At 35.8% G+C, this 21,354-nt stretch overlaps 1 protein-coding gene across 1 annotated transcript in view; it reads left to right on the top strand.

The window, feature by feature from the left end:
• PREX2 (phosphatidylinositol-3,4,5-trisphosphate dependent Rac exchange factor 2) overlaps positions 1-21,354 on the top strand; it is a 264,759-nt gene that overhangs the window by 205,318 nt on the left and 38,087 nt on the right. The window contains exons 36-37 of the mRNA XM_008062862.1: positions 15,179-15,245; positions 15,490-15,680. Of these exons, the coding sequence (XP_008061053.1) occupies positions 15,179-15,245; positions 15,490-15,680 (258 nt within the window). The remainder of the gene's footprint in view (positions 1-15,178; positions 15,246-15,489; positions 15,681-21,354) is intronic.

The following is a 21,354-nucleotide window of genomic DNA, read 5'->3' on the forward strand; positions in this document are numbered from 1 at the left end:
CTTTGATAGAATAAAACTAAAATTAATAGAATATTTTCATTAAATCTATTCAAATGTTAGGACGTTTCAATCATGCAGAACTGAAAACTTACAGTTCCACTCCATTCGTATCGTATTTGTTATGATTATGCACACATTAATCATTTAAAGGGGTCTTGAGTATGCTTCTGTTTGTATAAACTTTAAAGTTTGTCAACATGAGCTATCGGTGAACTCAGATATAAAATTAGATGCATTCAGAAAACACAATGGAAAATGAGAGATGAGCAAAGTCCTTGCTATTCTTAAGAAGACACATTTTCTGTAGATTTTAATATGACATTCACTGCATTTCTTATGAGCCAGGTGAGAAAAAAATAGAATTATGTTCAATAGACTAAATGACATTTAGGTTATGGGGGAAAAAGTTTTCAGTTGGTTTGGATAAATAAGAAATTTCCACAGTGATATGAATGAGAAGAAACAAAAGGTTAATGATAGGGAATTGTTATATTATTATCCTGGAGGATTGAGAGTTGGTTAAACTTGGATCCAAGCCTCACTCTTCCATTAATCAGCTGTAGGACTTGGGTCAAGTTCTTAACATTGTCAAGCCTGTTTTCTTATCCGTTTCTTGTGACTAGTGATGCTTCATAGACTGTCACAAGTATTAACTGAGAAGAGGTATGTACAACCCTTAGTATTTGCCTAACGTTTAGAATGGCTGATCACAGAGATTTGTATCTAAAGATAGGTTTCATGGAAGATGAGTTTCATGAGTTTCCTGCAGAGCAGCTTGCAAAAGGTATTATCAAGTTTCTCCAAGATGCTTGGTGTTCGGCAGCTGGCCCCACTAAGTGGAAAAGACATAAAAGGAACTTCTATAAAACTGTTTTGCAAAATGGAACTGGAAGAGCCTTGTGTGCACACAGAAATACTCTTGAGAACAATGCAGATGCTGCATTTGATTTCCCACCAGAAAACATTATGAGGATAGAGGCAACTGTAAAAGAAAGAAAGAAAGAAAAAACTATTTAGAAGGATGTATAGCTTCATCTTGCTCCCAGTCCTGGATTTAGCCCAAAGAGGGATGGTTGCCCAACTCTGCTATTAGCAACATTGCAGAAGGCTTGCAAGTACCCCCAATGGGAATATTTGAAATAGGAACTTTTTTTATATGCAATGTGTAATTGAAAGCTAGTCGAAAAGTATCTTATTCAGGTCTGAACTACCGTACTTTGAATGCTATCAGGTTCTGCAGGCAGTTAATAAAGAATTGCTATTAAAGTCATTTTAGTTTTGCAATCAAAAATTAAAGCTATAAATGAAATAGTGGTGCTCCATACTCAATGTCATTACTTGTGCTTTGAACAAACACTGCATAAACCAGTATTTTAAGTTTTAAATGTGAGAAATTGGTTCGTGTCTTGCTTCGTAATGTATATAATCTAGATCGGAATGACAGCATTGTCTACAGGGAAAACTGTACATCTAAACTCTTATATTTGTTCTAATAACCCTCATGGTAGAAGAAAACAAATCTCACAGAGTTTTGTTGACAGGAAGGGAAGAAGATATTTAGAAACACTTTCTTAACAAAGAAAGTGAAGTCGTGTAGCCATCTGTAAATTACAGATAAAAACAATACCAATTTTATCTCTTTAGGTAATTAAACCATCAATTTAAAAAATTCTGATTAAAAATTAAAATGATTGTAGAGATGACAACTTTTAAATCAAATGGATGCTTATGTTTATTTTTAATTTTTATACACTTTTGGTGTATAGTTGACAAACTAACCTTAAAATATTACTTATTTTGAATGTGGCCCTACAGTGCATGATGATTATGCAGCCATGTGGCTTGCTGCACTGATCTCTACTTTGTTGAATATGACAAGCACTTTAGAATGTTTGCATGTTGGGGCAATTTAAATTGTTATACAGTTTGCATTAACCAAATCGAGTTTCTACATTCACTTTTAGATTTTTTTAGAGATCCAACTACTTTTTAAAAATTTTAAAGATGTGGGGTACAATTAAGGATTAGATATACTAGTGGTCATCCTACAGGTAAGGTTTGCCCCTCCGTTTGGTCCCCCCTTCGGCTGGTTTGAAATCAGGTACCCTTACTGATATTATGTACCCCACCCCCCAGCAGTGTCCTGCTACTGCCAACCCTTTTCTTATAGTATTAGGGTAAATGTTCAGGATCCACTTATGAGTGAGAACATGAAATCCAACTTCTAAGTTCTCACTTGCAATTTGTTTTACTTAAGTCTGTGAGCTACATTTTGACTGACCCTGAGCTAAAGGACATAGGGGGAATTTTTTTTTTTAATCACTGCTGAGATATAGCTTTAGCCTATTATATACTTGTGTGTGTTCCTTAAACAGGGAGTGAAATTGGAAAGTGAGCTGAAAGCAGATTCTGAAAGATGGAGAACAAACTTGCCTTGTGTCCTGGTGAAGGAATGTCATTGAAAACAACACGGGGAAAGGTCACGCCATAGTAGAAAAGCAGGTGTAGAACAGCCAGTGTTAGGAGTTTCTGTTTTCTCATAAAAGAGAGGCTGTAGGAATTGGGTTCACTCCACTCTTAGCATGGAAAGAAGAACACGCTCCTGTCTCCTACATACCAGAATGCATATTTCCTGAGAGAAGGAACATTGTCTCTTGTTCATTACTCCATTCCTAAAATACAGAACATTGCTTTATACCTAAATAGAGCCTCAAAAAATATTTGTTGAAATAATTGAATGAAAGAATTAAGAACTTGTTCTTATGTCCAGAATTCATAATGGGGATTAATATTTGTTTTTATTCTCACATTCCTGTTGTTGAATGCCACAAGGTTTTCAGGAAGGTTAAACAGGTTTGACAGTGAGTTATCAACAAAAAGGACAAGAGAGAAAATATTTTAAGACTAACATCATCTACCTCTTTACTTCTGCCTTGTACAGCATGACAGAATCTATAATAAATAAGGTGTTTTTGCCTCTCTCTCTCACTCCCCTAAAACTGTTTTGCAAAATGTAGCTGGAAGAGCCTTGTGTGCACACAGATATACTCTTGAGAACAATACAGATGCTGCATTTGATTTCCCACCAGAAAACATTATGAGGATAGAGGCAACTGTAAAAGAAAGAAAAAAAACTATTTAGAAGGATGTATAGCTTCATCTTGCTTCCAGTCCTAGATTTAGCCCAAAGAAGGATGGTTGCCCAACTCTGCTATTAACAACACATCAGAAAAGCACATCAGTGACCCCAGTAGGACGAGTAGATGTAAGACAGGTAAAAAGAATGAAGGATCTTTAAGGCAAAAGGAGAATCTTAAGGGTAATAAAAGGTATGTCCCAATTAGACCATGACATTCAAATCTGTGCAAAGCTATTTAATTCTCTGAAGAGAGGGGAAGGTATAAGAAACAGAAATAGCAGTTGGGAGATTACTCAGTAGATATGAACAGTATTAAATGAAAGAAAGAATAGGTACAAGAAGAAAAAAGAGGAAGAGAGAGAAAAAAGATTACTTAGGAAAGGTTTCAGAGGCAAGGTGGAACACAAGAAAACAGATGCTTAAAGGGTAAGTAACAAAGACGGTCTCATGAAGGAGACGGCACAGGAAAAGCAAGGAAAGTATGTGAACACCAAGAAGGTACAGGTCAAAGTCAAAAGGCAGGGGAAGAGAACATATGGAGAAGTGGGTGCTATATGTATTCAGGAAATGATGTCTAGAAGGTATCCAATGGGTTTTACCAATGCAGTCATTGGCGTCATTAAAGAGAATGACTCTGCTGGTGTGGTAGTCAGCTAAGGAGAGTGGGTTGAAGGTTTGGAAGTGGGGTTAGCAAAGTGGAATTCTTTGGGAGAAATTTTGATTGAAATAGGATGGGATCTATTAGGCTGTATCTATAATAAGCATGGAGTAAATTAATGTTTATTTTTCAACTAAAGTGAACTCAGTCTTGTAGTTCTTTGCAGGATAGACTCAGTATTGTGTGAGATCGTTCTTTTTTAATTGTTACTGATTTTCATCTTGTCCTTAAAGTTTTACTTTTAATCATTTAACAAATACTTACTGAGCAACTACTCTGTATTGGGCAATTTCCTAGGTATTGAGCTTATTGTGGTAAACATGACGAAGTTCCTGCCCTCATGCAGATTCGATTCAATTCCAAATATCTCTTTAAAACTTATCTTTGATCTGTTTGCTCATCGGAGGAGTGAAGATATCAAACAAGAGTATAGAGGAAGCATCTTACCATTTCACTGTGTCTCTAAATTCTGCGAATGACATCTTTCTAATGTCTATATATCTGTAATTCTAACCATATTCCATTTTGCCTGGCCCTTCTTCTGAAGCAGATGTCTGTAGCTATTTATAAAGTGAGACTCATTTCTGAATTGTCTTCTTTAATATCTTAGAAGACAGTGACAGTTCCATACTGCTTCAACTGATTTTAATTAAGCACTTTGAAAGTTTAAAATAGGCTAGAGATTGGTTTGTTTTTCTCAGTTATCTTTGTCCTATTATAACTACAGATCATTCATAAGAGAAATAGTGAAAGGGTGTGTTTGTGATGGAGAACATTTATTATACTTGGCAATTTTTTCTTGACCAACTTCTACTATTTGTGATGATGATTTTCAGTCTTTTTTGAACCAGAATCTTACTTGAAAAAAGACATATTCTCCTTGGAAAAGGCTTAGTGCTGCCATTTTGCCAAATAAAGGAACACTCAGTTTTTTATAGATTGTAGTGCAAAAGTATACAAGCCAAAAGTTTGACGCTTAAAATCTCAGTATAGTAGTATGCAACCAAGTTTAATTTTATTTAGAACGGAACAAGAATTTTGCTGTATCATTTCTTGCTAGTGTAATTTGTAGGTATAACAGTGCTACTTGGAGGCTTGCAAGGGATCCTGAGAATGTTTTTCTCTTGATCATTGTCACTCATTGAAAGAGGGATGGTCAGATATCTTCATTCTCTAATTTTAAGTTCTGATTAATGTTAAATACTTAAAGTACTATATTTTAATGTTAATGAACTTGTAGCTAATATTTATAAATGTAAAGAGAATCCCTCCTGCATGCAAATAATCTTTTTGTTTCATGTACATTATTTTATGTCTTTACAATTAAGCGCTTTAGTACATTTCTTTTCCTCCATTTGGTCACACATATATTTTGTTGCTTCATAGTTTGGTAACTGAAACCCTTTCTTTCTAGCTCTCATGAAATAAAGTTCAATTCAGTTCAATACTACATTAAGCATTAGATACATGCTATGTGTCAGGCACTCCTTTACATTATGGGATTACAAATTTAAAAACTGGATCTCTGCCCACTGGGAGTGCATAACTTAGCACAAGCAACAGAATAAGTGTGACTCAGTATAATAGCATGGGATAAATTTGTTTCAGTGGAGAAGTTCTCAGGATGTCATTTTTGAACTGAGTTTTTTTTTTTGTTTTTTTTTTTGAGTTGGAGTCTCACTCTGTCGCCCAGACTGGAGTGCAGTGGCCGCTCCCAGCCAGCGCAGCCTCGACCTGCTGGGCTCCGGCGATCGCCTCAGCCTTTCAAGTAGCCGGAATTACAGGCATGCACTACCACGCCCGGCTGATTTTTTGATTTATTGTAGAGATGAGGTCTTGCTGCCCAGGAGGGTCTCGAACCCGCGGGCTCAAGCAATCCACTCACCTCAGCCTCCCAAAGGCGCGGGATTACAGGCTTGAACTGAGTTTTGAAAGGTTGGTAGAGTTTTGTCAAGCAGAAGGAGGTATGAGGGAATTCCAGGCAGGGGAGAACAACATGCAAGAGCTAGAGGAGTTTATATGGGGGCAATGTGTTGGAGGAATCAAGCATGAACATGGCAGTGTGCAGTGCTGAGAGGTGGTATGGAAAGTCTGTTGGAATGCCAGGCTGATTTTCAGACTTTGGGCACTGGATAAACTTAAATGATTTTAAAGCAAGGTAATGAAATGATTATATCTGTGCCTTTCAAAGGTAATTTGTAAGGCATAGAATTAAATAGGGTATATGGAGAAAGATGTGGTGGAAGAACTGACTCACATACTTACTATTAATAGTGTCATTATAAGACTTTTATGATTTTTCAACCTAAAAAGTTATTCTTTGATATGAAAATGCCAAACTATTTTGAAACATAATTATTAAATTAAATAGAATTATTTAAAAGTAGAAATGATAGTCCACTTCAATGTGTTTTTTAGTTATAGATTTTTTTTTTTTTTTTTTGAGTTGGAGTCTCTGTTGCCCAGACTGGAGTGCAGTGGCTGCTCCCGGCCACTGCAGCCTTGACCTGCTGGGCTCCGGCGATCCTTCCGCCTCAGCCGTCCAAGTAGCTGGAACTACAGGCGCGCGCTACCACGCCCGGCTAATTTTTGATTTATTGTAGAGATGAGGTCTCGCCAAGTTGGCCAGGCGCGTCTCGAACATGCGGGCTCAGGTAATCCACTCATCTCTGCCTCCCAAAGCATGGGATTACAGGCTGAGCCACTGAGCCTGGCTGATGTATTTTTTCATATGATATAGCTAGACTTCATTATTTGAAAAGGTTTTTTAGTTTTGTTTTGTTTGGGTTTTTTTAAAAATAATTTTAAAGGATTTGCTTCTTTTTCTCTCCATTTCCACAGAGATTATGTTCCGTAATGGCAGGGCATGGTGGTATTGCCATTGGAAAACATGTGCATATGCAGTATTTTAGCAGTGGATGGCATCTGTGGTAATATGTACATATTGCAGGTATAGGAAAAGGACTTATTACCCTCGCTGAAGCATGACAAAGAAAGCCAAAATCAAAGTGGAATAAAAGGGCATTTGGAAAGCAGGGAATAGGATTTTAATCCAGTCATGTCACTGACTGGTTCTGAGAAAGAAGAATGAAATGAGATTATTGACAGCAGTTGGGATTAGTGAGGGATGTCTCCATTGCCTCTAACATCATAATTACATTTTCAGTACATAAAAGAGATCAGAAAAAAAAGTTTGTTTATTCATTTAATGTGGGAAAGTCTTTCTTCTATCACACATATTGTCTTGACTTGTTTATCTTCTAGCAGTTTTTTTTTTTCCAACAAGTAGAAAGAAAGCTGTTAATTGATGAAAGGCAGTTCTGTGATAACTGTGACTGTAAGTGCTCCATTTTTGACCGACTAAAGACATACAGGCAAATCCAACATTACCTTATTATTCAGAATTTCTCTTCATGTAACTTAAAGTACAGAGAAGCCAAAACTGAGGCTTCTGGGTACGGAGGTGGGTGGGATGGAGGTGCAAATTAATATGAGTTCTCCCTCCATCCCACTCAGCATGTATTTTTTAACTATATGTGACCACAGGTTAAACCTCTCTGGTGATTTTCATTTATAGACGACATCAGTGTCTTTTAATGAGATGCTCTATAGAATTGTTTTATCTAATACAAGTTCTATGGTAGTCAAATACAGTTTAACTATAATACTAATGAGACACCCACTCACACCTGTAGTCAACTGCTGTACCATTACAATAATGATATAGTTAATCAGTCTATGAATTATAACCATAATTGACCAAATACTGTAACATATAGGGTAACTGCTAAAATCTAAAATACTTGTAAAATACAAAACAAAAACAGCCTGGTATAGTTTAGAATTTTGAGAATATAAAGCAATACTGAGAGAAGTATATTAGAGTCTAACCAAGTGAGAGCTTTCTGTAAATCTGTAAATGATTATATAGAAATGATCTCACTAGCAATGATATGGAGAAGAAGAAAGAATATAGCAGAGATTTGGGCTAAATATTTTAGTTCCTCCTTATTTACAAAATGCCAGAGGCTCTTGTGCCTTAATTATCTCTTTAAGAAATTGAATATTCTCCAACATGCCCAGAAAGAAGAGGAAAAAATGAGAAAAATGACACTTTAATCATTGATATAGCGTCTGTGTATCTCCTATGACAAAATAAATCAGTTTAAATATTTAAAATGAGTCTGTTTCATTGTCTCTCCTGTGAAAAACTGATCATTCCTGGAATACTAGCCTGACCCTACTGAGCTAAAATACTCATAATTCACCCATTTGAGAAAGCACTTTCCTAACTGTCAAATTGGTACCTTTAACGTGCATAACTGTATAAACCAATCTCAGTGTTTCCCTAAACTCGCTTTCTTTCTCTCATGGCAAAAATCAGTATGTTATCATGGTCTTGTTATGAATGCTAAATTATTCTTTTCATTTCTAGGGTCTCTTGCAGCTATAAATTTCCTAAATTTTCATATTTTGGGTCATGTATTTCGTCCTATTCATTCTTTTTTGTTTTTTTTAACTGATCACTTAGTATGTATTTTGTAGCAATTCTTCACTATTTAATAAGTTAATTACAGTTCTTTGGTCTGATATTTAATTTCCTTATAATATGGATCTAACCTATCTGTCCAGTGTTCTCTATACCTTATGTGAACCCACTCTTCGGTCAGAATGGCTCCATTCAGTCTTCATCTGTTCTGTTTTTCAGGGCATTGCTTCCACTTGAAATGTTGCTTTCCCATTTTGGCCTGTCAGAACCACACCCCTCTAGCCAACTCCATCTCTTCCACCAAAGTGACTTTTTAAATTTGTCTACCACTTTCTGCATTGCATTATAAATATGTGTGCACTTGTCTTCTTGATTAGGTGGTATACAGTAAATGCCAAGATTAGTTCCATTGTAGTTATTTGGCTTGGATACATTTATACAAATGCTTATTGTAACTTACCAATTCTTTAATTGGTATTTTATTCTATAGGAACTAAATGAAAAAATAGTAGCATAATATATTCATTTTACATGGCAGAGTTAATTGGCAAAGCTGTGACCATGAAGCCTGCTGTATGCCAGCATGAAAGGAAACTTTGCTGTGAGGCCCATATAAAACAGTAACCATATTTTCAAAATAGTTTCAGTAAGATTTTCAATATTCAGACAAAGGACCATGACTTCATTCTTACTAACCTCCGAAGCATAATAAACTATGGTCAGTTTTGGCATTAATCCAATTTTGTCATTATCTTTTCCCATAAAATCTGATTAAGGGACATTGCAAGACATTTTTAATTAAGAAAAGTGCATTAGAAATTTATTTCCTGTCTACAGTCTGTCAAATTCTGAAAAATACTGAAGTTCTATGAATACCTGTAAACATTATAGCTTGTAAAATATCTGACTGAACAAGCTTCTTTTCTGATGAGGAATATCTGAAATTACTTGCAGCCTCAAGTCCAAATTCTTATTTTAACAAATAATTGAATTTAAAATTTTGTTGACTGTGAATACTATATAGAAGTATCAAAGTGGCTTTATTCTCTGGTTATTTTCTCTGGGTTAGTACATCTGTGAATAGATATACTTTATAATAGTTTGTTGATTTCCATAATCCTGGACTAACAAATACTCACTATTAGTACAAATCTGGATGAGTCAATATGTCTAATTCTGAATTTGCAGTAAACCCTTATCTTATAAGAGTATTCTTAATGGTACAGATATATCATTAGATGTTCTATTTTAGTTCTACTCTATAGCTGTATAGAATATATGGCTTGTTGCTAAATAAAGTTTCACTTAATGTGGGCTACATTTTAAACCTTTAGAATTATTTTTCTAACATCCTTTTCATCCAATTTTTTTTCTTTAAAGATTTGCCTCATTAAATAGTTGAAGATTTCTGTCAAGTCAATTTAACTGAATGTAGCAGAATCAGGTCAGCATAATCTAAATTGCTCTTACCTGACTGAATCAATGGCAACATTTTTTTTTTAAGGAACATCTCTTTCAGAAAGAAGAAAGAGTATTCTGTGTAGACAGCTGTTTTTGTAGTGATGTTTTCCATAGCTGGTACTAATGATCTATGGGCTACTTTTACAGAATATTCTTTCCCAGATGATTCAAGGTTTTGGAAGAGCCGCACCTGGTTAAACTGTCATTTAAATGATGACAGTCTTCTTTCCTTTAACCTAAAAACAGTTCTTTTCTTTTTAAACCTAAACTTCTATTTGTACACTGGTCATGGAATTATACAGATTCTAAGTAACTAACTTAACTTTTCATTTCTTAATATGTGTCATAAAACATTTTAAATTACTTCCAGGGAGAGTAGGAAGTCTTTGGCCTTAATTTTATTCCTTCCTGTGACTAAAAATTGTCCAAGAGATTCTTCCTTCTGTGTGCACTTGAATAATAGGTATTACTGTCTGTTGAATGTGTCTTATTTGCTTATCACAGTACTGATTGTTTCATATGCATTTATTTAATCTTCAACAATTTGCTATTTATATGCTCAATACTTCTAATATCAGTTTTGAAAATGAGGAAACGGAGACCCTGAGAAATGAGATAAATTGCCTGTGACCTATGTACCCTTTTTCAACACTGCTCTTTCTATGAAGCACACTTGAGGAAAGGCATGAGGACATCTGATCAGGATACCTCTGTGGGTTCCAGTTTGAAGCACCACTTCTGTTCCAAGCATATAGTAATGCTAGATAAATTATAAAGTCAGAAGAAGCAAATGTCACAGCTAGGCCCAAAACGATTTATCATCTCTGTGGCTCAAGAATGGAAACAAAATGCAACTGATGAGTTGTAGGCTACACTGAGACCTCTAGCCTACTGGACTCTGGAGGTAGACAGAGGAGCCTGGACAGCATCTACAAAGGAATAGTACACTAGGTGGAAATCTAGAGCCAGTCTCATTTTTTGGAACCAAGATGAAGAGAAAGACTCCTTCACTTCTGAAAGAAGGATGAAAAATCTGTTGCCCTCAATGCTTGATAGCTTTTCAGATGCTCAGTGCTTAAGATGGCAGAAGAACGCTGGCACAGCCCTAAACTAGGGACTGAACCAAATCGCTTTCTAGTTCAGTAACATGACTGGTAATAATCCAGATGTCTTCACAATGTAATATTTAGTCACTGATATGAAACTCCTTACAAATGTGTGACTCTGGGCACAGAACCATTTTAAAGAGAAGGATGATGAGAGAAAGAGAGAGAATTGAGCTGTATCAAAAAACTTAATTAAAATAATCCAAAAATCTTTCTACTTCAAATGAACTTACAAAATGTTTTGAAGACACACGAGGAAACCTAACACCAAGAAAGACAGCCAACACAATTGAGCGTTAAAAATAAATTTGTCCCTGAAGAATTTAATATATTGAAACAGACTGGCAAGGTATATTTTGGGTGCTCAAAATATAAATAAGGAAATTCCATCCATTAAAAAAAGCAGAAAATGCTGAAGCAAAATAGTCAATTATCCAATTATTATTTATTTACAAATGTTTGTTAAGATCATACTGTATTGCACATATTATTACAGGTGCTGCCTATGCAAGAATAGACAAAAATTAATAAAATACATATCTACATAGAGGATTTACATTCAGTGGGGAGTTTACCTTTTAGTTGCAAAAATAAAATAAGAATAACTATAAATTTTGAAAACGAAAACTATAGTCTTTGAAATAAAATTTCTGATAGGTAGGACAACTCTAGGCTTGACATAGGGACAGATTTATTCATCTGGAAAAAATTGCTGAGGAAATCACCTAAAATGCAGTAATGGGAAAATAAGACATTGAAAGAAAGTGCTTGGAGGGAAGTTAGAGAGAACACATGAGAACATACAAACATATGTCTAATGGAAGTTCCAGAAGACAAAGAAAATAGAAACAATGGTGGAAAGACAATACTTCAAAAGATAATAGCTAAGATTAGTTTAGAATTGAAGACACAACTCCTCAAGTTGAAACTACACTCTGAGGACAATCTTGAAATCTACACCTGAGCACTTTGTGATAAAACTTTGGAACACTGAAGATAAAAAAAATCTTAGCTTTTCAGAGAAAAAATACTGACTAGTCCCCAAACAAAAACCATTAAATTGAAAGCAGGTGCCAAAAGCAGTGTTGCAAGGGAAACAATTTACTGTCAATCTAGATTTTAGGATTTTATGCTAAAGTATAGCACTATCATATACCAAAATTATAAATTGAATGACCAAATTTAAAGGCTGAATATTTTTGAGGAACTAAACCTAGAACATGTGCATATAAAAAGAAAAAGAAAAAAGGAGCAGGAACTTTGAAAAGTTATTAAACTTAACTCTTGCTGTAAAAAAAAAAGATAACTAATTTCTATGTAAAAAGACAAAGTAAAACTACATAAAAGTAAGAAACACGAGCAGGTAAATAAAGGAAGAAACACAAATGATCAAAAAATATGTGCAACTTGAAAATAAAAATACCAAAGGTTGAAAGTCTAATAACATCAGTGTAAACAAAGTGGAAGAAGGATGATCACACCGTTTGTGTTTGAGTCTGGGTCTTACTCTGTCACCCAGGCTGGAATGCAGTGGCAAGATCAGGGCTCACCACAGCCTCAATCTCCTGGGCTCAGGTGATCCTCCTGTCTCAGCTTCCCAAATGGCTGGGACTACAGGCACAATACCACGCCTGGCTAATTTCTTTTTAATTTTTCTAGAGACAGGCGCTCGCTTTGTTGCCTACGCTGGTCTCGAATTCCTGGGCTCAAGTAATCCTCCCACCTCGGCCTCCCAAAGTGCTGGGCTTATGGGCATGAGCCAGTGTCCTGCACACACCTATTCTTCATTAATTTTACTTGTGCCAACAGTGTGGGTGACTTTGCACATTGTAGAGGTAATAAATGTCAGCTTCTGGGTTGTCTTTCTTCTGTAGGAGAGATTGGAACAAGAATGAGAGTGGAGAAGAGTGAACGACAGGAGGCTTTGATTACATCTGTAATGTTTTATTTTTCTAAAAGGTAAAGCGAAAGAGCAAAATTCTGATTTGTTAAAGCACAATGGCATATACTCAGGTTTCCAGAGTATTATCCAAAAATAAGTATCTTTACAATTGAAATGAAAAGACACACAGAACTTTAAGAAAAACATGAGTTTTTAGACACAGCTGTAATGTTTGCAAAACAGCCAGTCTTCTGCCAATAAGGCAAGTTCCGGGCCATTTCCCTTCCTGGCCATAAAGGACTTATTCTAAGGGAGTTGGGAACATGGAAGGGAAATGACTGTAAGGCTCTTGGAGTCTCTCTAAGTTGCTCATTCGCACTACCCTAGATCCAACCCAATTGCAACTTCTGCATCTTCCACAATTCAACCTCATTTCTTCTTCTCATAACAGCATTCCTCTTGGATTATCTTCTTCCAATACTGGGGGAATATAGAAAATGCTTGAATGTTGTCTTCACAAAAATGATCTTCCTATCTTTGATTTTGCTCTTGAGCTAGTGCTAACTTGCACAATTAAATAGAACTGTGTTTTCGTGGCATTTGATGGACATTCTGCTGGGCAGTGGCGTATGTCACCTTCACCCAGTAATTGTGATCTGTTGCTGCCTGGTATTGCTGTAGCCCCCACACTCCTGGCAGTGTTATGTGCTCAGGACAAATTTGTGGGCGTGGAATTTAGGCCTAGAAACTGCAAATGGTACCTGGAAATCTCCTAGGAATGCAAAGTAGGTTATAATGAGTAACAGTCAGTCTTGAATACTGAGTTGTTTACAAATTGTTTTTGAGAAATGTTCAGTATGTATTTTAGACAAGAAGAAATTAATTCTCAATGAGGAAGAGAATAATTGTCATTTTGGAAGTTACTCTTTAGAGTTAAAGCTTTCCTAATTTAAAGTATAAAGCTTGACTAATTAATGTTACCTTATCTTTACAAAGACAAAAACCAAACATTACTGCTAGTAATGGAAGTAGCACTCTATGCTAGTGTGTGCATGCTCGCATTTAGTGCGACTCAAAACAACCAGTCCAGGACATAGAGTTCTCCCTCACTGATTTTGTCCAATTTGATGGTAATCTACCAATACTTTGAAGCCCTGAAAGGTGCTCTGAAATGGCAATATTCAGCTTTTATTTAAATATCTAACATGACAACTCACTCTAGTATTATGGCATTTAATTTTGTTCCATCAATATTCAAACTTCACACATTGGAAATAATTTCACCTCATCAAAAACGGATACTAAGCCTGGTGCAGTGGCTCATGCCTGTAATCCCAGCACCTTGGGAGGTAGAGGCAAGAGAATTGCCTCAGCCCAGGGGTTCAAGACCAGTCTAGGCAACTTGGTGAGACCTTGTCTCTACAATAAATCAAAAAATTAACTGGGCATGGTGGCATGTGCCTATAGTTCCAGCTACTTGGGAGGCTGAGGTGAAAGGATTGCCTGAGGCCGGCAGATCAAGGCTGTGGTAACCGTGAGAGTGTCACTGCCCTCCAGCCTGGGTGACAGTGAGGCTCCGACTCAAAACACAACAAAGTTTCTAGATGATTAATGTGTATGTATTTAATGCCATTGGCCTGAACACTTAAGAATGCTTAAGATGATAAATTTTGTGTCATATTGGTATATTTTACCATCATTTAAAAAAAATAGTTGCTAGGTCAAATGAAAGTTAAATGTATTCTGTCTTCATAAGCCATTCCCTTAAAATCTCTGTTTAGTATTGAACCTATTGAACCACAAGCAAAGCAAATGCATCAGTAATTCTTTGAAAATTGCAGGTAATTATTGCAGACCATTAGGATTCCATTTTGTGTATTAAAATAATCATTACCATATTGTATCCTGGTGACAAAAAAAAAAAAGCCATTGCACCCTCAGAGAGGTTAACTCCCAATCTAAGCATAACTTAGTGACTGAATCAGATTGGTATTCTGTTTAAAGTTAGGTTTTTTGAGTACTAGTTTCACAATCTTACATTTTTACAATAAATAAGAATTGGATAATTTTCTCCTATAGTCACAAGAAAATATTTTTTCAACTTTTAAATAATTATTGCAGATATTAATAAGTGCTTACGCCGTTCTGTGTACTGCTCTACACATCTTGTCTGCATTAATTCATTTACTCTTCATGGCAGCTTTATGAAGTAAAAGCTGATGCTATCCTCAAATTACCAATGAGGAAATTGAGCATAGACAGATGAAGTGATCTCTCTAAGGCCACACAATATAATGGAGCTGATGGTGTTCTAGTCTTCTAGTCCAATGATTTTGTTTATTCACTTGTTTTTAAAAGGAAGTCAGTGAAATTTGAACACCTTCATATACATTTTATGTTGTTTCTAACGACAAATGATAATTTCTTCTTGGGATTCTTACAGGGCATTCTACTTGGACAAGTCAAATTCACCACCAAATTCCACATCAAAAGCTGCCTATATAGATAAGGTAAAAATAGATGATTGTGGTTGTTAGTGCTTTATGCTTTATTATTTATATGCCTCCCTTATTTAATCTTTCTGCTTATTGAGCATTGTGAAATAATAAATATGTGTAGTCTCTGATTCCGTTACCTCCATGAAATGGTATTTTAGATTACTTGTTAAAAGTTATAACAGCTGTGAATTGTAACCCGTCTAAAAGGAGTTTACTAAATATGTGTAACTTGACATCCATTGCTTTTTTTCTGCAGCTAATGAGGCCTCTCAATGCTTTGGATGAACTTTACCGACTGGTAGCCTCGTTTATCAGATCCAAGCGTACAGCTGCCTGTGCAAACACAGCTTGCAGTGCCTCCGGAGTTGGCCTGCTGTCGGTTTCCTCGGAGCTGTGCAACAGGCTAGGCGCCTGCCACGTCATCATGTGCAGCAGCGGTGTGCATCGGTAGGTGACCCTCCCTGCCTTGCCTGCGTCTTTGTTACACTTCATTTTACTCGGTGCTGCTTGTTTACATTTTGGGCTGCGTGAAACGAAAACTGGAAGCATTTGAAGGACTCAGATGTATTTGGAATGAGACTTTGGACCTTTTCTGGTTTTGCCCCTGTGTTTCCATTTACTATTTAGTCATACAAATGAATGCAGTCCCATATTTATATTACTGTAGCCCCAAATCTTATCACATTTACATTTGTAGTAACGTATGTGCAAAGATATGCATCTATTTTATTCATTATGTAAAGTTGCTTAATAGGAGCTGATTTAACTAGCTCAGGAAAACTGATTTTTTTTCCCTGCACTTGATAGGCATTCCACTATTTGGTGGTTCAGGTCCTTATAACCCAAGTGTTGTGAGCTGGATGCTTGTTGGAGTTGCACCTGCCTTCTAACTCCTAGCAATTATGGTCCAGGAGCTCACATAATGTGCTTTTCCTGGAAGTGCAAATGTAAACCTTTGATGAGTCCTTTTCATTTGGTTTGTCTTAGGCAGTTGTGCTCTGTTGGGGCAGCCCGACAAGTTTATAAGTTCATATAACTACGTCAGTCTCATCACACACACTCCAAACATGAGTGGAGATCCTAAAGTAAAGTCCCTCTTCAGAACCACATGCTCCTATTCTGTCACCTCTCCATTTTCACAAAGAAGTAAAGTCATGTAAATGGAAATAATAGGGCAAAATTTTAATCCTCGTTTTCGTCTGAATAGGGAGCTAGTCTTCTGTCATAGTCTTTTCTTAGTATTAACATAGTCTTTTCTTAGTATTAGGCCAACTAGATTTTGAGGATGATGTTTACTTATTTACTCAAATTTACTTGGTACTTAATCCATGTAAAGGTTGGTGCTGTTGGCTATGTAATAACATAAAATGTTCATTTTGAAGACATGAAGCTTGAAGAGCAAACAACAAAAGTTAACAAAAAATAAGAAAAATAATAACATAATGATTAAAAAAGCCAAAACTACTAGAGTACTAGAAAACATAGGTGACCTAGAAAAGTTGCAACTATAGAAGAAAATTCAGAGGGAAAATAGATCTTTGAGATGGTTAGATCTGGGAACTTTCCAAAGGGAAGAAGATGTTTGAATTGGGTTTTGATAGATCCAGTTATAGAGGTAGAAAGGGAAGAAAGGCCATTCAGGACAGCAACCTCTCATCTGTGAAATTTCATTTTGACTTAGTATGGCCAAATTCTAGTTTTCAAGCCCTACACAGAATGATCTTGCTTATGAAACATGGCAAGTTTATTTGTCTGAAAGGAGCATTAAGTGTTTGTGGTCAACAAAATATATAACCTTCTTCATTTTATTTTAATTGTTGTATACTTTGTGTACTATCACAAGTTTATTAAGAGCTTAATTGAAAATATAACAGAATAAATTGAATATTTTAAAGTATGGTTTTTTTTTTTTGCTAGCAAAGAAGTAATCTCTCCCTTCTGATAAACTCATGTTCATTCTGTTCTCATTCGTATTCATTCATTCAATAAATATGCAGTGAACACCAATTATGTGCCAGCACTATTCTAGTTGCTGGAGACAGCACTGAAACAGGACTGTAATATAGTGTGCACACATTGAGAGGAAATGGGTGATAAAATAAACAATTTGGCAGGTGGAGTAAATCCAAATAAGCACAGAAATCAGAGGAATAAAAAGAGACAGGAGAGGAAAAAGGGATACACCTCTTGATGGGGGGAAGGGATTTCGTTAGAGACCTGTACAAAATGAAGGAGTAAGTCATGCAAAAATCTCAGAGAAAGAGTGTTTAGACCAATGGACCAGTGGCACTTATATCCTCAGGTGGGAATGTGCCTGTGTGATAAAGGAACAGCGAGGAGTCCATTGTGGCCTCAACAAAGTGTCATCACCTAAACTATTTTATATGTAATTTGCTTTATCTTACCCTGGGACAAGATCATGGTTATCAGAGAACCAGATACACTGCAACAAACAAGGGGACACCTCAGACTTTGATACTATAAGCATGTACTCTTAACTCCACATTAATTTACTGAAAGTAATACAGTTAAATATGCCATTTAATCCTGGAGACCATGACTAAGTTGTCCAGATTATTCTTGCAGATGTTCTGTAAGCAATTTTAGAATTTGACTGGTATTGTATAAGAGAAACCAACTGATATTCCACAACTATTTTATAATTGCTATATTCACTGATTAGTGTCTTAGAGTCACAAAGAGCATTGAAGTTTCACAATACTCTGATGGTCTCCTTTTCTATGATTCCAAATAAATATAACTTTTAGTTAACTTCAGGAGACCTTTACCAAGTATAGGCACCAATAACTCAAGACAGGGACTGAATTTAATGTTAAAACTATTTGAAAATTGTTCAGTTTTATTCTTTATTATGCAAAATGAAATGAGGGATTTAACATAATCTTTGGTTTTTCAGGGAAGCTATGCTTAGATTTTTCATGATGATAAAATGTGCACTAATTTATATTGGAATCCAAACTCCCACAGAAGGCTGTTTCTAAAATAATCCTTTAGTAATTCTAATTCAGACAGCTAGAGAGGAACCCAAGCAGATCCACACCTGCACGCAACATTAAACACGGAGGTTTACCCTCAGGTTCTGACAGAGGGAAGAAATTCACAGCATGAATCAGAATAAATATCACATGAGCTATTTTTATCACTTACTTTTAAATCAAGATGAAAAATAGCAGTATGGTATTTAGTCAATAATAGTTGATTCCTGCCTTTCCTGATTTTATTGGGCAAAACCAGATCTAAAATATTTTAAATTATTGAATTATGTCACATATGTTTTATATTAAAGGGACAAATAGGGATTTTTGGAATGAAAAGGCAGATTTAATTAGCATTAATGTCTAGATGTTTTAATGCCAACCTGGGTCAGTTGGCAGAACTACACATAACAGTGAATATGAGATGAGTAGGAATAGAATTCAGAATGAATTGTTAAAATTTTCTCATAGCATTTAGCCTGGTTTGTTTTTATTAAATTCTCTTTCCTGGGGTAATCTTTTCTGTGAATTACAGGTCTGTTGATAGACTTCCTTGTTCATACTCTCTTAAACCACTCAACGTTGAATATCTCCATTGCTATTGAATAGTGGAAGTGAAGTAAGATAATCTCTTCTTAAGATCAGGTTTTTGCTCTTTAAAATAAGTACAATTAAAAGTAATTTGATAACTGGAAAACATTTTTGTTCTGACATACCTTCTTTTAATCTCATTTTACATTAGCTCTTGTAAATTCTATCAAATAATACACATTTGAACATAGCTTTGTTAGTATATAGCTATCTTGATTCATCTGTGCTGCTATAGGAAAATAACCTGAGACTGCATAATTTATAAAGAACATCAATATGTTTCCTCACAGTTCTGGAAGCTAGGGAGTTCAAAATCACGGTGCCTGCAGATTTGGTGTCTGGTGAGGGTCCTAGCCTCTGCTTCCAAGAAGGCACCTTGACCATTATGTCCTCATATGGTAGAAGAGCAAAGGGGAAGGAGCTCCATCTATCCATATGGGCTCCACCTTCATGTCTCAATCACCTCTTAATGTCCCCACCTCTTAATACTATCACATTGGTGATTAAGTTTCAACATATGAATTTGGAAGGACACATTCAGATCAGGGCGTATAGTTTAGAATCTGCCTTATGCTCCTAGAAAATTTATATATTTCCCCCTAAATGTGCACATAGACTTGCTCATTAAGATTTTATTTGCTGTGTAATATTTCAACCAGTGGGTATACCACAATTTACTAAACTATCCGTTAGTGATATTTTCCTCCATTGTGCATTATACCTGCAGAGAGGCAACTTTCTGTATGTTTCTGTTCAAATTTCAGTTTTATTTTCCATTAGCCTGAAAGAAAACAAACCAGACAGAAATATTGTTCAGGTAGAATTACAGGTGTAAATCTTTTTGGTTAACATATTGTTGTTTAGGTTCCCAAAAGGATTGTCTTCATGTATACTACAACCGGTAGAGTAGATAGTGGTGTGGCTCTTCCCTCCTAACTGTGTCTGCATTGGATATCATAATCTATATTTATACTGCGCCTCTTTACTATATGCAAAATTATATTTCAATTGTTCTTTAATCTGTACTTCTTTGATGAACAAGTCAAAGTATTTGCTATCTTTTGAATTCCCTTTTCTACAAAACTTCATGCTATTGTCTTTCTATACCTGCTTTGTAGGCAAAGTTATTTTTTTGCCAGATTGAACCTTTTCAAGGTATTGAATCAGCACTGAGGCTTTTCAAATTCTCTTTTGTACCCATGCCAGTTATTTGTTGGAGGTTATCAAAAAGCTTGCTACAAGGATTTCTAAATTTCTTGTACTTTTTATTGTGTCATTTTTCCATTCAATGTGGTGTTTTAGTTTGTTTTGGTTCTTTATTCCCACCCCTGCTTAATAGCCAACTGTTTTTCTTTAACCAGTATAAATTAGTATACTGCAAATGTTATCAAACCCAAGGCATGATCTTAGTCCAAAAACAAAGATGCCATTTTTCCTTCCTTCACATTAGTTCCTATATCCTTAGCCAGTGGGAACAAAGGGGTAGATCTTTCCAGAGGATACCTGAAAGGATAAAGGATATATGAAAGAAATTTCTAGTGAGAGCAAGAAATCTGTAAACACACTTTTCTCCTCTAAGTACTTGCTCCAGAGAATTTGTGGCCTTAGACTGTCTTTCCTCTATATTTTTAAATAATGGGTTATCAGTGGTGTCAGAGTCTAGGTATGGCCATGTGGGAAGGTAGGTGATTTCAGTCCAGGCCTTGTGCTCTAATTAGTATGTGATGACATTGAACTAAAACACTGGAGATGTGAATCACCTTTTTACCTTTGTGCTTTGTTATGAGGGTGAATCTCTTCTAGGAAACAAGGTGTTGGATTTTTAACTAGGCTACCTTGTTTGTTTCACCATTCTATGGGGGTTTGTAAGCAGAGGGTCTCACTATATCAGAGTTCACCAGCACTGGCTTCCAGTTGCTTCATAACTATCCTGTGTATTGACCCCCACACAGATATGAGAAAGAAACAGTCTGTGCCTGTTAGCATTGCTGAAACACATAGTAATGGTGAATATCAAGCTAGCTACTGTCTGTGTAATGCAATGTTAGACTGTCTTAATACATAATAGAAATTAGATTTAACATAGATAGAAGTTTTAGGAATGAAAAGGCTCTTTTTCTCTCTCTCTCTTTACACACATACACACACACATACACAATTACAAAATTAAGAGAGGTCTATTTCCTTTTTTTCTTTGGACTTGACTTGAAACTCATAACAGGGTCTATTTTCAAAATTCATGTATTAGTTGGTTATTTGGAAATTGAAGTATATTTTCACATTTAACAATATTGCAAACAGGGTTTGCATTCCTGGGGTCATCCCTCTCCCCTTTCCCCACCAACTGAAGTTGGTATAACCTATCATATAACCAGAACACTGGACCCAAAGTATGATTATAAGCGTTTGTTAAAAAGTGAAATTAATTAGTTAAAATACAAAACAACCAAAAAGAGAAGTGTACTACCAATATGGTTAATGAAAGTTTTTATTTCAAATGACAATGGACAGCATAATGACTCTCAGTTCTTAGA

The sequence above is a fragment of the Carlito syrichta genome, unplaced genomic scaffold (genome assembly GCF_000164805.1).
Source record: "Carlito syrichta isolate Samal-C Ts95f unplaced genomic scaffold, Tarsius_syrichta-2.0.1 Scaffold305870, whole genome shotgun sequence".
NCBI lineage: Eukaryota > Metazoa > Chordata > Mammalia > Primates > Tarsiidae > Carlito > Carlito syrichta.